We start from the raw sequence: 17848 nt of genomic DNA on the forward strand, positions 1-17848 counted from the left end.
ATCAAGACGGTGAGCAAAAGTATTTTCCCTTCGTAAGGGAAAAAAAAAATGTTAGGCCTAAGCTTATCAGAAAGCTAAAAGGGTTTCATCTTCTTATTGGCTTTAAGAAAAAAACACCCTACCACAAAGAACACAACAGACTCAGACAGTAACTATTACTTTAGAAACCTAGAAATTAAGTATTTCAGCCCTGTTAGGCAAGTCTTTTTCTATGCATACACCCCAGCTTTCTCCCAGCCAGAACATTCCCAGCTCTGTTGATACAACCAGGCTTCCTTGAGGTGACAGCTGATTTGTGTGGGAATCTCCCCAAATCTTCTACATAGTTAAAAAAAATAAAATAAAATAAAATAAAATATATGGATAATGAAAAAATGGGGCTGGAGACTCTTACTCTTCCAGCAACTCCAAGATGCAGTATTTTTAGAGGGAGATGAGACACAGGCCCCCTCCTGCTGCACACAGAAATTTCCACCATGCAACTCAGTGCACAGAACAATATGGTCATCCTCCGACACCCACAGATCTGAAGCTGAAATTTCATTTTAAGACGAAAACAAGATGTTTTAAACACAGCTCAGATCGCCACACTTGCCAGTCAATCATACTGCTCATGCCTGTATCTCTCAAATGCCATGTAAGTAGATAACCTTTGCTGTATGAATCTGTAAAGCTTCCACTCCAGAGAAAAGATGAGCTCTCAGCTCACCCTGCTTGGTGGAGCCGGGAGAGGACCACCACTGGGACAACACCTCTCTGAGGCACACCAAGTATCCACCAACACTCCATAAAACAACAGAAGATCCAGGAAGCTGCCAAAATAAAACCTACCTCAGGAAGAAACAACATCCATGCAGTGAGCAGCAAGGTCACCCAGGGCAATGGTGCTGCACCACACAGGACAGACACCTCCACTCCGAGTGTAACAGGAAGGAAGGGGGTTTCTAGGTAATATCTGCCCCAGACACACTGGTCTGAACTGGATGCAAATCCAGGGATACTTCTGCTGTTCATGCTAGATGTGTCTGCTTCATTTTCTAATGAGCAGAATTTATTATGAGTCTGTCACACTCACTTTTTTTTGCTGCTTTTGATATTGGGATGAGTACAGAAAGGTGTGCCTCTTCTGTACTGAAGAAATAAAGCCAATTTCAAGCTATTAGAGTCGAGTAGGGCAACATTAGACTAAAACACTCCTGTGATTTCAGAACTTCTGAAGATAAAGTCCAGAGCTTGAAAACTGGATTGTCTGTACCTCCAGTGCACCCCAAAATTACAGACTTCTACAGTGCAGATAATCCAGGGGGCACTGCTGACTACATACACTCATGTAGAAAGCTCTCATCTGCCCTATTTGAACAGTCTACTGTCTTTAAAAAAAAAAGAAAAAAGAAGAAAACAGATTAATATACTTTCATAGTAAAATGAAAGATTATAAATCGCTGAAATTGATTTCACATCAGTGGTAAAGTCAAAGTGAGTAACACACCTGAGGTGACCCACTTCGCTAGAGGGAACGTGAAACCGCAGTGTATTGACAGTTTAATTGGCTCAGCAAGAGTTCATTTCCCTCAGATGAAATGCGCCATTGGCCGTTTTATCGTTATATCTTATTGCTCCGTTAAAAGTAAAGTAGATGACAATCTAGCAAAACGTTCTCTTTACAGAGACAGTCCCCTGCCTTTATTGCTGGGTGCAGGCTTCTTCCCCACTTCTCTCCCCAGAGTTTCCAAGCCAGCTTGTTTGCATTTTAAATGCTTTGTGCAGCAAGAACGCCTCTATTTATGCCTTCAGGCCAAGACATGGAAGATACCAGCGTGCCTGTTTCTGTACTGGAATTACAAAGGGGAATAGATGACAATGGCACCGAGCAGCTCTACAAATACCACGTTCAAGGGTAACACCGCACTTGAAGATGTAGTTTGACTACTTCATATCACTAGGAAGCATTTTGAGAATGCTAGTACTTGAACTGTCAAGGAGAACTCCTAGCTCAAAATGTAATTAGAGAAGACAGCCCACCTTGTAGAAGCAGAAGGCTCAAAGGAACATGTGAGCCCTCTCTGGTTATCTCACAACTCATGCTCCTACAAGGTGGCACAGACAGAGGATCACGTTTTGCAGCAGGGGTCCAGAAGCAGACGAGACAGGGTAGCACTATAGCATTGCACAATGCAGAAGCACATGAGGGAAGGAATACAGATGCAGAATACAGAAGGAATACAGGGGACACTTCAGGCACCTGGCAGCCAAGGCCTCTCCCGCAAAGATCCCAGCCAGATGCCTCCTTATGCCTCAGTAAAGGTCCCCTCCCCAAGCACAGGTTTCCTGACACACTGCAGTTTGTCATAAGAGCAGAGCATCAACCCCAAAGCACAGGTTTGTATTTTTTTACTTCCCTAAATCATCACGAATTCCCTACAGTTGTACGCTTTGCAAGAGGGCCATATCTCCTACGGAAGCAGAGCACCACAGACAAGAGGATCAGCCCAGCCAAGGAGCAGCCCTAAGATGGGCAATGCCTCCCCTCCGTCAGAAGATGAGCACCATCCCCTTACACAGCAGAAAAGCAGCAGCAGAGCTGGCAGAGGACAGTTCTCCAGTAGCAGAATAAAGGCCCAAAGGCATCCAGGAATTCCCCACACAAACCCTATATTGGGGACCCCCAAGCCCAGACACCGAGTGCCAAGAACTGCTAAAGCAGCACGTAGGCAATTATATGAAAAGCCCCCGTTAACCTCCAAGCCTCATTTCACTGAAAAGAAGAAGAGTGTCAGCAGTATTTGATTGCAGGGGAATTAAAGAGAGGCAGGGCATGGGAAAGCTATGTCATACCACGTGCAACTGCCCAGGTCCTCCACAGGCTGCACCCTTCCAGTCACATCTTAGGCTCCAAATGAGCTCCTCGTGGGAGCAACCCCCAACCCAGCACACCCAGAGCTGGCAAGCTGTGCACCAATGCTGTGGTGGCATTTAGCTCCAGATAGCAAGAGGAGAAAAAAAAAAAAAAAAAAAGCAAAAACAAGCATCTCTCAAAATCTCCCTTCCCGGTACTGTGTGCTGTCATGCAATACTTCCAAACCCGTGGTTTATGCGGCTCAGGAGGGCAGTTTCATGCCCTAACTCCTGGATGATGGATTTTACAATTTGTTAAAGAAACTCATCAATCCTCAGCAGTCATTTTTAATGCCCAGAGCCTCCACAAACTTCTGCATTTTGCTGATCCCCTAATTTCAAATCATTTGAAACTGCTGTTACTATTACTGCTTTGCTCCTAAAGCTAAGCATTATAGCACACTTCAGACTTCTAGCTTCGTATGCTAGTGTAATAAACAGATTAACTGTGATTTATGAACAATAAGTTCTGGTTATTTGAAAGGAAACATTACCTCCATAGACCAATACTGACAACTGGAGATCTCATTATGCAGACAGCTCTTTCCTCTTTCCACCTACCTGTAATCACCAGTTCAGAACACTGTTATCAGCCAGGGAAACTTATCACCATAGTTTTCTACTACAAACTTTGGGCTTCCAACGCATCTGGCAGGAGCTGCTGCCAATGGCACAATATTGTCCTGAACTGACCCAGTGAGACTATTCCTATTTTAAATGAATGTTGAATTTTTTATTTTTTTTAAACACTGCACAACAAATCAAGAGATTTTTCAAAGCACAGAAATGTTACAGTAGAGATGTAAAGCAGGATACATCAAGACCTCAGTTTGCAGAGGACTGAATAGGAACAGGAATTATGTGGTACAGAGATCTGTTTGTAATGCTTATTGACTCAAAGTCCAATTATAGTTTTAATATTCCCTCACAAAGATGCATTGATTCAAGTCCATTCTAAAATGTCAGCTTACTATTTTACAGACCCACAAGCAAAAGTTAGCATTTTCACATGCACTTTTCACAACACACCTGCAGCTACTGAGCTGACCACCCCCTAACATCACATTTGACTAAGAATCTTTTTTACTTTTATTAAACTATTCCAAATAAGACAAAAGCTCTGGTAGCAGTAGTGGTACCAGTGGATCTTTCTAGGCGATTAACGTGCAATAGCTCCCACCACATAGCTGGTCTCTTCTCACCTAATTGATGCTGCACGCATCCTGGATTTACAAGTACAAGGCATAATTAGTAAAGATAAAAGTTGTTATATACTTAAACCTCTTTAAAAGAAGAAAAGAAATCTCAGCTCCCTCACCTTGACTCTAAAGTAGTAACAGCAGCTTGTGAAAAATGAAAAGCCTTGAAGGATTCGGAATAAGAAACTTGGAGAGACAATCGCTGATCTTTTATCTTCCAGACTTCAAGCAGAATCAAGTTCTTCAAAGAAAACCCAATAAAGCCCAGACATTTTCATCATAACAAAATAAATAATTCAGTCATACTTTAGAGAACTCCGACATTAGGATTGGCTATTTGATATATTTGTGGTTTAGGTGCCTCTAAACTGATTAAAGATAACCTGATAGAAGCTTGCAATGTCAGAATTGCCTTCATTCCTGACAGATATGAATGGATAGTGTAAATAACTATAAATAACCAAAATGGCTGCATTTATGCCTAATGGAGGATTTACAGCCTTCAGAGCTGCCTGGTAGCACTAAGAATTACAGCTCTGCCTTTATCCTCCTGCAGCACAAGAGGGGAGATGAATCGAAGTCCTCCTCACACCAGCTCCTCTGCCAGAACCACTAAGGGCTCAGCTCCAGAGGAAGGAGAAAAAAGAAGAAAAAAAAAGGATTCTCCTATGAATAAGAGAATACCATACAAATACAGGAAGGTTTACCCGTAGTGATTTGAGCAGCCTTCCTAGAAACTACTATGAAACAGGCATCCCAAAAGCCCCTCAAGTCTCCGTAGCCCCTGCAAGCTCTCCTTGTATATCCAACAGAGCTCTGTTTGGGTTCTAGTTCCCATTTTCAGAGGGTTACATACCATCATCTTGATAGAGAACAGAGCAAGTCTTAAGACTGCAAGCTTTCGTCAAGGGGGATTCAACCGCAGTATACTGGCCAATTTCCAGGCCAGGTAATTACACCCTAACGACCCCAGGTTCCCCTGCAGCCCACACACTGCCCCAGCAGCTCAGCAGCCCCACGGCACAGAGCTGGGAGCTGCCACGTGCTGCCCCACAGGAGCTATTTCAGAAGGAGGTGGAAGCAAGCCCTGCACCCACATAAGCAGCAGGGAGGCTAGATTCAGAGTCAGAAACAGGCATTTGGGGTATGCCAGGATTTACACCACTGCTACCCTGCTGGCTCCAGCAACCTCACGATCACTGTAAGGAGATGGCAGAGCAGGCACCAACACGCTCTGACAACCCAGAGTCTGCACCATGCAGACAGGCCCCTCCAGTATTTGACTAGTACCAACAGAAGAGGCTGCAGAAGGACAACATGAGATCCCGCTGCTAGCTTATTTAAGCAATCATTTAAAATAATGAAAGCAACGTTCCCCATGAGCACACCGCATTACTCCCACAGAAGCAGTCCCTAGAAATAGGAGCGCTAACTGCTGTGTGTCACGCTTACTGGATGGGGAAGATTACCAGCAAGTCCTACACAAAGCAATGGGTGCAGATGCTCCTCTTCCCTAGGGAGTCCTTCAGTGCTTAATAGTGCTGCATTCTTTACCTTTTTAAAGAGTACTTTTTCCCTTGGACACAGAGCTAGGAGGAGTATGTTATGAAAGCTTCATTTGAGCAGCTGATATAGCTTTAATTTTCTGTTAACTATAGTGCAATAGTATCAATATGCAGGATGAGAATTCAAGTGACCACTCAAAAGAAAATTCCCAAACTTAGGAAGTCAGTAGTATTTAGGGCTTTTTTGTCGTTTTAATCATAAAATGGTGGCAGAGCCATAAATCCCTCCTCACCAAAAAGCCAAGATCTAAAGTCAGAGGATGTGGGAGAAAAGAATATTGTGGCTTGGCTCTTGCTGTTTGCCACAGCAAGTTTGTAGCATTGACTCCCTAATTAGTCAGGATGAGAACCCCAGAGCAACACTAAATGTCATTTTCAGACAGTGACAAGAGCAAGTTCTGAGCTGATACAGCTCAGCTGCAGCTGCCATCAGCTGAGACCCTGAGCCGGGAAGCATGCACACATGCAAAGAGCAGCATGGTTACACTGCATGAAAGCAAGAAAAAAACCTGCCCACAGAGCAATCCTGGAGTAAGATTTAACTGCAGTCAAGGCAGCTACAATCAATTTTAACACTGTCAAACTCAGCAAGTTTCCAAAGGATTAAATCACTACGTAAATCATCTTCATAATTTTAAAAAATGCCTGTAAGATAAGACCAGGCGCTAATTGTACCATTTAAATTTAGTGAAGGAAAGGTTTTTTGTTGGGATTTTTTCCTTCTTAACTGCAATAAAGAGGAAGCCCAAGGGTCTAAAACTAATAATCTAATAAACTTTGCTAAGTGAACATTGTAACAGATAGGCCTGGATGAGATTTTCAGTAAATGCCAGACAATTTCCCTTGATCTTTATCAACAGAGATGCAGCTCTAGCTCCAGCAGGAAGAAATTAAATTTAGTGCAAAATAATAACATCTGGGTGAGATTTTGTTTGTCAGACTAGCAGTCCCTTTAGATACCAGGCTAAAAATATTAAAATGAACTCTGAAGGGTTTTACGTTTGTGTTTTTAATATGAGTGGCTGGGATAGGTTTCCATACCAACATATTACTCCGCTCTAGGTAGTGGTGCAATTACCCATCCTCAGCGCAGGATGATCCCCCACAGACACTGGGGTCCAAAGCTCCACAAGACATGCCAAGAGCTTGGAAGTTTTCTAGCCTGCAACCAGGTGTTCTTGACACCCACCTTGGTAAAGGGGGGAGAAAGCAAAGAGCACATGGGCAGAAGTCTGTCACATCCTACCACATTGCCAGATCCCTTAGCAATGTCCTAAGACCCATCCCATGCCATGAGCAGTGCCACGAAACATGAAATCTGACTGCCATACGTTGGGTCCAGAATATTTCTAAAGCTGAAACAGCTTCTGGCACAGCTGTCAAAGTACGAACAAGCAGCAAAAGATTCACCTATAAAAAAAAGAAAGCATTCTACAGACTTCAAGCCTCTACATTTAGAAGATGAAAGTACCCAATTGTAAGAGCCTAATGAATAGTCCCTTTCCAAATCCAAAACATTTGATACGATGTAATTGAAGTGAGCACAAGGGTTACAGTTAAAAATTCTTCTTCTACAATGGAATTACAAAATGTATTTTTATTAGTCGTGATCTTCTTATTAGCAGAAGCGGTCAGAAATTCTTCAACTAAATGCTTTTCCCAAACCCCAGCAAAAAGAATGGCAATTCAGCAGAATGAGGCTTTTCAGATTAACATCAGCTCCAAAGCCCCTGCACAGGGACAGGACTTTCATGGCCAGGAATCACAGTAAATAATAATAAAAACCAAAGCAAGGGATTCAGCTCTTTTAAAAAGAAGCAGAAAGTTCAGAGGAACAGCACAACCTATATAACAGAGTATCATTCATATATATACAAAAAAAGCCTCAAAAGTTGCAATGTATGTCAAGTGGTAGGGGAGGAGGTAAAGGCTTTCTATTCCAGACAACTTACCCCCTATTTCCGAAACTAGTCTACATTTCCAGTGTCTAAGAAACCAACCTCTCATTAGTTTTACCCCATCCTGTTTAGCAGAATTGAAATTTAATAGTCATTACGTTAAGAAGAACTGAAAAAAAAACGCTGTTACCTCCTTAGCAATTTATCTGATCTTATGTTGAAAGAAACACAACACAACAGACTGCACCAGTCAGGCATGGACCAGAACAGAGCTTTGCCATGATGCCACAGACTTAGCAGGCTTTGGGTCTTGCTGTTGGTGAGGTATGAATAAAAATAAGTCAGATTATCCTACAAAAACATCAGCATGAAGGAAAGAAAAACACTTGATTGCTCGTGTCTTTTTTTAAATATAAGTAAAAATGCTATTAATATAGAGTGACGGAATCCCAATAGGAGAGCACTCAACAAACAAGCAATCATTTTACTGCACATTAACCATGGGTGGAATAACTCTTGCTTGCGTAAAGGCCACAGAAATGATTACAGATTTAAGTAATACAAACTGGCATGTATCCAGAATAGAAAATAGTTGTTAAAGGTCAGTTTTGCTAAAAAGACAATACATCACCTTATTGTTAGGAGAAGAGAGGTGCTACTATACAACATGGCATGAGGTTACCAACTGCTTAAATAGCCCATGTCAAATAAAACAAACCACACTTGTGAACATGGCAATCTCTTCCCCTTCACATGGAATAACCTTTTTTTTTTTTGTGGCAGAGACCAATTAAGAAATACACAAAGTTTAGATGCTTACCAGGCATTACAGTGGGGTTAGAACCAGATGACATTACTGCAACATGGTAGAATATGCAACTGCCAGAATCCTGCAAGATGGTACTTGCGCAGATCATTTAATTCTTCTAGAAGTGTGTTTCCATTTATTGTTAAGTTTGCACACAAAGTGGCTTGGTCTTCAGTTTTACACTTGCTGTTTCGACTACAGGAATATTTAGGACAAGCTCTGTAGAGCTGCCATACACCAAAACAGGTGTATTATTTATTGATAAAGGCAAGCTCTTTCATGCGCAGCAATGCCCACACCACAGCTTTGTCTTTTCAGAGGGGAAGGGGGTGGGTATACCTACACGGGACAGTCCTCCAACAGTACTGCCACTGCCCCCCTAGAGCAGCCCCTAGCAGAGAGAGAACCCAAACATCTCTCTCGTGGTGAAAGCACTCCAAAACTACACTGTGAGTGGTTTTACCTCTGCCTGGAGGATGTGGCTCAGGATACAGGACAGAGGAAACAGGCAGCATGCATAATCCTTGGGGAAGGTGGAAAAGGAGCATAGGACGTGCTCCCAATAAGTCAATGGACTGCAACCAAGAGCAAAGGCTTTCACAGGCAGTAGCTTTGGCTCTGGGCTAGTGCTCAGCCACTTGGCTGGGGATCCAAGCAAGCACAGGCTAGAAGGACACTGGAACAAACCTCAGGCAGCACATAACCAAAATATAGATCTGTCTTTCCTTATAAGATGAGAAAGGCAAATCATTCCTGAAGATGAGGAAGAGATTTAATTTTTAACGTATAAGTATACATAATATATATACAAAAAATAAATATGAAGGGAAGACTTTCAGCCACATGGGCTTCTGATTGCCAAGTGCTCAGGAAGAGGAGCAGAACTGCCTTCTCCTTCTGCACGTCTGGACCACCCCCAAGCACTCACCTTGGAAGACAGCAGCATTCTGGATGACAAGGAATTTCAGCTCCATGCTGGCAGACTGCAGGAGCTGCTCCATGTTCAGACGGGCTGCTGCCTGGTACTTCTCTTCCATCTTCCTGGAGCAGCACGTGGAGCCCTTTGGGATACATACTTGCAGATCTGATCCTAGAGACACAAACAAGTGTAAAAAACTTGCATGAGGAGGTAGAATTGTTGCAAGCATAGAGGAAACCTACTCAATGCATTGGTATCGCTGCAATTACTGTTTGGGCAAACTGATGACATTTCTGGAATTTGTCCTGGGCAAGCAGCTCAGCCAAAGGAGAGGACTGATAAGACAGAGCCAGGACTGCTGGGCAATAGCTCCCGAGAGCTCGCTACACACACATGCCAACACGATGCTTGCTTTAGCTCCCATGTTCTCCATCCCCAGGTGTGCTGGTGCTGAGCCGAGCAATACAGAGCATTGCCCTGCTGCCTCCCATGTGCCCGGTAGTGCGTTGGCAAGCAGCTGCAGGCAGCCAGAAGAGATGGTGTGGTAGATGGAAAAAGGGACCAGGGTTTGAAGCTGATTACAATGAATAGAGCAATACGTGTAGCCCAACATACAGACTGTGCTTGCAATTTGCAGAGACTTTAACCAGCTAGCTGAAGACAAGTAACTGAGTTATTTCCCTTTGATCTCCATCCTTTTGCATGTACAGTGCTACTAGTAACAATAGGGAGCCACAAGAATAATGATTTGCTTTGCTTTTTTTAGTACAGACTTTTAAGGTGTATGCAGCTGAGTCCTCTCACCAGTTTCCCTATCCAATCCTTCCTCCACTGCAAAAGGCAAAGCCCAGGGCTCACCGCTTCACTTTTTCCAGTCCCACTGCAGAGGGACCGACCCCAAGGCACATGCTGAGCCCTGAAACAGGCAGATGTGCAACTGCACGGCCATACGGGCAGCTCCTCTGACCAGCCACCAGCACTGAACAAGGGCAAGAGGACCTTCGCTTGCTCTTGCATCTCAAGCTGTACCTCAAGGCACTGGTCGTCAGTGTTAACCCTTGTTTTTTGTCATTCCCAAAATCCTTCCCAAAGCTGTCACTCCTGGTGGTAGGAAGAAAGATTAGCTTACATTTCAGGAAGAGTTGCTGCCTAATCGGTCATAAATAACACCTAGAGGAAAAAAAAAAATCATGCTTTTGGTTCAGACACCAAGAGAAGATGAAGCAGGTGAGCTGTCAGAGCAGCAACAAAAAGTCACATTCTCAATCAACTTTCAGTAGTGAACTGTGGTCCTGCAAACACAAACAGGGCAGCAAGCACTTATCAGAGCAAATAGCCCTCGTCGTGCAAAAACACATTTAATTTGATGATGCTATTATAAAGCCAGACAGTAAGCAACAACACCATTAAAACACCAAGACACAACTATCTAGGGCCAGATAGCAGCAAGAACTTCTCATTTCACAGTCGTTGCCATCTAAATTGTAGCACGCTCCAGGCATATCAGAGCAGCTCCCCATTAGGCTCAGCACTGACCAAAAATGGGGTTAGGAAGCCATCCCCAAACCAAGTGACAGACAGCCCAGATGGGGCTGAATGCTCCATGCACACCTCAGCTCTTGCTCTGTCCTCCCCATTGCTACAGATTTTCTTCCTTAATAGAAGGCAGTTGAGCAAGTTCAGCAATTTACATCTTTGCTCTGGGAGGATTATGCATCCTTCCAGGTTTCCTTCTCCTTCCTACCTTAAGAGTCTTTTACCACATTCTCTCTAATTACTATAAAGTGTCAAAAGTCACTTTTCTAAGTGTACTTTAGAAGAACAGGATTAATATTAATGTCAGTTCAATCGTGTACCTCCTGAAGAAGAGTCATGCACAGTGCCAAGGGAAAACCAGCTGTCAGGGCTCACAGCAGAAACCCTCCTCCCTCTAGCCCCCATTCCTTCCTGTAGCACAGTCTAGTGGGTGGGGAGGAAAAAAAAAAAAAGGAAAAAACACACAAAACTCTTCATCTGGAACATGCATTTCACATGTGGAAAGGAGCTTACAAGGACCAACACAAGTCCAGCAGCTGCTGCAAAATAGTGCGTGGCAAAGGGGCAAAAGGATGCTGTAACCACACTGGGAACCTCAACACCATCCCTACCACTGCCTCAGTTACTCCTTCTGCAAAATGGGGCACACAGCATTAATTTATTGATAAAGCCCTTGCACAGAGACAGTGCTGCAGACATCTGGAGAGCAACTCTCATCGGTTCGAGCTAACATGCTCCTAAGGAGCATGGTGACAGGTATTTCCCACACTGAAAAAATAACAGAGCCCATAAAATCACGTGGCAGCAAGACACTGCATTAATGAAAGAAGTGGTTATATAACAGCAAGTTAAAGAGGTATTTTAAAACCAAATCTGAGTTAATTTACACCACAAAAAGGCTTAGCATGGTTCCTTTAACACTACAATACAGCCATGAATTTCTTGTTAATACGAAGCTTATTTCCTCCTACATTTATTATATTAGGACACATTTCAATTTTTTTAAAAAAAGCTTTCTGTGATTAATGGAAATACCAATATAGAAAATCAGAGTTGGCAATTAAGAGATCTGTGCAAGCGAGAGCCAGGGATAGGAAGCAGCAAGGTCACCTACTCATCTCCCATCCTTCTTTTTAGCAATTAAGCCAATTTCTCCCCTTAAATGGATTTTTATTTTTGTGAAGTAAGTAAAAAGACAGGCACATGCTGTAGCAGAGCAATCACGGAGGAGGAGGAAAGAGCCCAGGAATTAACTCTGACAGCTTAAAATGTTTTACAGAGATAGCCAACTAACACCACTGACCAGAAACGTCACAGTAAAAGCAACAGGTCAATACAGGCAGGACAGGCTCCTATTAGCCATGAGGGACAAGGTCCCTTTCGGTGCAAAGCACTGCTACGGAAGGCCCAAGAAGGGGGCCAGGCTCCATCCACCACCCGTTTCTGTATACGGCTTTCCTAGACACAGAGCAGACCAACAGCCCTGTTTGTAAGCCCCAACAGCAAGGATGGGAACCTCCGATGCCCAGGAGCCACCAACACAGCCTCTGACCCCAGCTGAGACATCAGTGGAATGGGAACATTTTTGACCTCGGGTAGGCTTGGGTTTCATTCACACTGCTGCTTGGAGGAGCCTTTTCTGCCCTTGTGCTGCTGCAGCAGCACCACCCAAGAGCCCCAGGTCCCACATCTCACCCGCTGGAGCTGTGAGACCCCGTATGCTCCTGAAGCGCAGCACTGGGGTCCACGCCGAGCCTCTGACACCTGGAAGCTTACTGCAAGCTTGAGAATCAGACTCTGGCATTAACTAAACTGTCCCACATTTCTGGCTCCATAAAGGCAATGGAAAAGATCCTGCAAGTCATCAAATCCTACCCCTGCCTCCCAATCCACCCCCTCCAGCACTTTATCTAACTCAAACACCCTCTGTGATAGCTCTGACTTGCGATAGCTGAGCCCATTCCACTGCTTAATGGCCCTTACTGTTAAGATTGTTTTTATCTCCCAACCTACACACACCCCTTTTTCTTTAAGTTTCAAGCCATTACACCTCATAATTCCAGACTCAGCCCTTGCAAATGACCTCCTCTGTTTGCTATAGATCATTGCAATTTCATTTTTGGAAAGAAAACACCTCACGAGTTACTCCAACACTTAAAAAATTGCATCTGGACGCCCACATACCAGTCTTCACAAGCCCAGTGACACTGATGCAATGATACACCCAGGAGCCCAAGCCTCTGAAATACAGCTGCCGTGGGTGAGACGAGCAGGATGCGGCCCCTTCCACGGGCGCAGCGCGGACACGAGGCACTGTTACAGCACCGTACCATTTATGCCATCTTGGGGAGCAGCAGTGTAAGTGCTCCGGAAATTTTGCATACATTCCGAGCTGACAGAACTGAGCTCTCTACCGCAGCAGTCATTTCGGGAGCACCCTGAATCTCCCCTCTGCTTCTGGGGCAGGGAGTTTTAGCCCAGGAACGGGCAGTGGTGAATTTCAAGCATTTAACTGCAGGCCAAAGTCAAATGATTCCCACGGATAGGTGGTTAGCGCAGCAGAAGTGAAAAATAATTTCAGTGAATTACATGTCAAAAAAAGCACAGAGATCATCCACAGGCAGCTTCAAGCTCCTTAGTGCGGCTGAAGGATTGTATTTTGATTTTAAGCAGCCCAGGATAGCTCCAGCTCTGTCACCAGATACCAGCAGACAAGCCGTGCAATTCCCTGGGGCGCACCAACCTACCAGATCCAACAGAAGCTTAAATCAGATCAACATTCCCACAAAACATACCCCAGGCATTGCCAAAATAAGAACATGTCCCTGGTTAACATTACATTACTGCAGCCTGCCTGCGTGACGGGAGGGGTGCTGCCACTCACGTTCTGCAGGCTGGAAACATCGGAGGGCTTCATCCCACCCCTGTGTTCATACTGCCCATAGGAAAGCTGCTGCTTTCGGACAGTTTTCTTTCCCTAATTGTTTCACAACCAGCAGCATGTTTTAAACAGATGAAAGTAGCGATTCAATCTTTAAATACGGTGGATTTTCCCCCAGCTGTTTCAAGACTTTTTGTTAATTATTATTAAAAACTTTCTTTTAAGTTACGCCACTTTGTAATCAAGCATCTGTCACTTGTTTTGAATGCTCATCATTGAGGAGGGAAGGAAATGTGGCTGTTCAGAACCCAGGTTAAGTGCTGATCTTTTTAAAACCCAATTAAAGAGATATAAATTATAAAACAACCTTGCTCAATAGGTGATTAAAGTTGGAACAGTACGGGCACTGCATGGGATATTTATTACTACTTGATTATCCTTTATCTTCTGCTCCATCTTGCCTTTCACGACTGGATTCTTTCTGAAGCCTTGCAAAGTTGGCCAGAAAACTGCAACGCAAATGTAACACCATGTCATTTAGAAGAGGTTATAAAGAAAAGAGAGAGCTTTTGCCATGTAAGAGTTTCCTCCCAACAGATGTAAAAATGTATCAACAACGCGCCTCAAAAACATGGCGTTAATTGGTGGATAGCCGCTCACCATCCACATTTATTACAGTCACATGCACGCATGCTACAGCCATTCCAAAGGCTCTGAAGAACACTATTCAGGATGTTATAATTAACCCCTGGAAAAAAAAAAAAAAAAAAAGTAATGATCTCACTATAAAATCACTGCCTGAGGAGGTTACTAAATTTTAGGGTTCTGCTCCTGCTCTCTTAACTATCAAGAGAGCAACTTGCAGGCCTGAAATAATTAGGAACAGAAAACTCAATTATCTAGTAAACTCAGATCTTAAACTACCACACTAAGCTGAACAGAAAGGCTGCACGGGGAGGAGGACCATTAGTCCCACTCCGGAAAAGCAGAATGGAAGAGGAGTACAAAGGGAGGCAGCTCACAAGCAAAGCTACGCTGCAGCCAACCGAGAGAGCTGGGATTTGTATTTTGCAGATTAAAAAATACCTTGGCACAAAACAGCTGCCAAAAAGAAGGAAAAAAAGAAGAAAGGGCTCTGCACACATAGTGTGCAGGGGGCATTATCCTCTTAAGGGTGGAAGTAACCCACTTGCACCAGTCTGGTTATCCAGACTGTCATCAGGAACACAAAGCAATCTGAACAGCAAACACGAGAGAAGAAACAGACCAGGAAAAATGGAAATTCAAATTATTATTTCTACATGAGCAATTATGCAGGAAAAGACAAAAGGAAGAAGAAAACAAAGACAGGCAGCATAAGAAAAGAGAATTTAGCTATTATTGAGTGTGAACAGCCGAGGCGGCTATCCCGGCGCAGAACCACACGCTGGCTCACAGGCTGGCATTAAGTCTCAACTGCAGAAAAGCCGATAAAAAGCACTCTCCCGTCACCCTGCCTTCACTGCCCTCCAGCATAAGATGCCTCACAGAGCTCGAGCCAAGCTGCTGGCATGAAATACAGCCTCCCACCCCTCCGAGGAGCCAGCCGCAGCTGATGGATGTCAGGTCCTGCTGCCCCCTGCCACCATGCAGGCATGCCAAAGCGTGGTCCAGAGCTGCAAAACCCTGGACCGCTGGCTGCGGTACCAGAGGAGACCAAGTCCCTGCTCCCTGCCTAATGCGTGCCTCCAGCTAGCATTTCTCCCGTAGCATTAGTTCCAGTCATGAAACAGCACGACACTTCCCTTGATTTTTTTTCCTTAAATTAGGAGTACCAAGCTGACACAGCTGGGCTCCCCTATGAGAGCGCTGTGTCGACGTCCCCCCAGCCCATACACCGCTGATCCAGTAAAACGAAGCCCTGTGACATTTCTCCTGCATGCACTGCAACTCTGCAATGTTTCCTAGACTTATACCTTCAGCCACAACTGCTCATAATGCAATACGTGGATACTAGCAGTCATGCTTTTCTGTTTGTGTTAAGAGATAAAACAAACCCACATTTAAAATAAGTTGGTTAAACGCTCAGTTTCTCCAGGCTAATATGATCTATAGGCAAAGGTTCCCAGAATCGATTCCGTGGTGATTTGTGACTGGGAACTCCAGAACTTCTTTTTAATTGACAGATGTATGAAAGAAATAAAGCACTAAACTGAAGCCTGGAAAATAGTTCTTGAGTGATGCTCCCCTATTACTGAGATTTATGCAGCTGCTACTAGGAGAAGCGAGTGCTCTGAAGTGTAATTACTACACAGAGTCATGCAAGACGGGCCAGACCCAAGGTATAAGCAAGCAGTCATTGCTTTAATTATGATCAAGTTTATGTACTTAAGCAAATGTAAAATCCACTTTCAATTTGAAATGTGGGAACTTTATCATCGTAACAAGCTGGAGGCATTCACTCGCAACACCCACCCCGCAAGGGGACACGGAACTGGCTACCCATGGGCTCTACAAGGAGGCAAGGGGGCTCCTTTCTCCTCCCAAAAACTGGGGCAGCAGCTGGGGCTCCTGGGGAGCCTGAGCCATGCTGGAGAAGCAGGAGGCTCAGGCTAAGGCACAGACCCAGCAACCCCGTGGCAAAGCCTGCAGCAACCCCATGGGAGCATCCCCGGCTGCCACCCCTGGCGCCTCGCCCTGTGAAACCACACTCAGGTTATCTAGGGATCAAAGCAGGCATTTCACTGCTTCCACAGGAGCAGGGAAAAACACTCCTTTAATTACAGGCAACAGAGAGTGTCATTTTAATGGCAATAAGAGGAGCCCTGTCCCCACCCTGTAGCCGCCTCATCGAGGTTATTTGCAGCGCTGCCTCCCTCCCTGCTGAACGAGGTCCTGCGGGATGCAGAGAGAGGAGACGCTGCTCCTGCTCCCAGGGGAGAAGTACGGAAAGCATCCAAACCGTGGGAAGGGGGCACGAGGATAGAGGGACAAGGGTACCGAGAGGTACGTCTAAACCCTCCGTGCAGCTGTAGGGAAGCCGAGGTATCGCTATGGACAGCAGGGCTGGGGACGGGCACCCACAGTGCCACCCTGCAGCTCCCTTCACCTCCCACACTGCAGCAGGGGCTCTCACACGTCGGGGCTGTGCAGCATCACCGCATGCAAGGATGCTCTTGCGTGGCTAGGAAGAGCAGCTCGTGCTGGCGGTGATTCCACCGCACTTCCCCTGCCTCTTGCCTCTTCCTTCGCACACTCCGATCCCCAGCTCCTCGGACAGGCACCCTCCGCTGCTCAGCGAGCCGAGCCCGGCAGCGATCCGGGCAGCTCCGCACCGCGACTATCGCGACCCTCCCGCCCCGTACGCGCAACCCTGGGGATGCTGACAGCCGCCGGTCACCAAAAACGCTGAGAATTCAGGAATTTCGCTCACATCTCCGAGCAGGAGCGAGGCACGGTTGCCAGCAGCCCCGCAGGTGAGGCAGGCACGCAGCCAGCACCCGCACAGCGCCCGGGGGAGCTCAGCACCGCGCTGGCGGCTCGCCCCCGAGGGGGCTCCGCGCATCCCCCCGGCACGACCCGGGCTGGGAGGCAGCACCCACCCGCCCCGTCCAGCCCGGAGGCTGTACGACCCCAGGAAGGGCGCAGCGTGCAACACCGATCCGGGACACCACAGGCAGCGGGAGGGGGGAAGGACCTCACCTGGCACGGGGCTCTCGGGCACCCACTTGGCTCCGGGCTGCAGCACCTGGAAGGCGGTGCGCACCGGGCGGCACGAGGCATCCCCCGCCGCCTGTGCGACCCCCGGCGCACCGAGCAGCAGCAGCAGCACCGGCAGCACCGCTCGGCCTCTGCTCGACATCATCCCGGGGCTGGCAGGGGCTGGCAGGGGCTGGCACAGCCGCACACGCCGCCGGCCGCCCCGCCGGGACCGGGCTGCAGCGCGGCGGGGCAGCGCGGAGCGGAGCTCAGCCCCGCGCGCCTTCGCGCGGCGCCCCGCCAGCGCCAACCGCGGCCCCGCCCCCGCCGCGCTCCCATTGGCTCCCTCCCCGCCGGGCCCCGCGCCCATTGGCCCCTCCGCTCCGCTCCTGGCGGGAGTCGCCCCGCGCGCGCGGCGCCGCCCCGGCGCTCATTGGCCCCGCCGCGCCCCGCACCTGCCCCGCGGGGC

The 17848-nt window shown here is 46.4% G+C and overlaps 1 protein-coding gene across 1 annotated transcript in view; it reads right to left on the reverse strand.

Moving 5' to 3' along the window:
- The window catches only part of GPC3 (glypican 3), a 145708-nt gene extending 128140 nt beyond the window's left edge, over window positions 1–17568 (reverse strand). Inside the window, exons 1-2 of the mRNA XM_032196473.1 lie at window positions 17383–17568; window positions 9294–9455 (exon numbers count right to left, since the gene is read on the reverse strand). Of these exons, the coding sequence (XP_032052364.1) occupies window positions 9294–9455; window positions 17383–17545 (325 nt within the window). The 5' untranslated portion in view covers window positions 17546–17568. The remainder of the gene's footprint in view (window positions 1–9293; window positions 9456–17382) is intronic.
- Between the last annotated feature and the right edge of the window lie 280 nt (window positions 17569–17848).

Source organism: Aythya fuligula, chromosome 13 (genome assembly GCF_009819795.1).
Source record: "Aythya fuligula isolate bAytFul2 chromosome 13, bAytFul2.pri, whole genome shotgun sequence".
In the NCBI taxonomy this organism is placed as follows: domain Eukaryota; kingdom Metazoa; phylum Chordata; class Aves; order Anseriformes; family Anatidae; genus Aythya; species Aythya fuligula.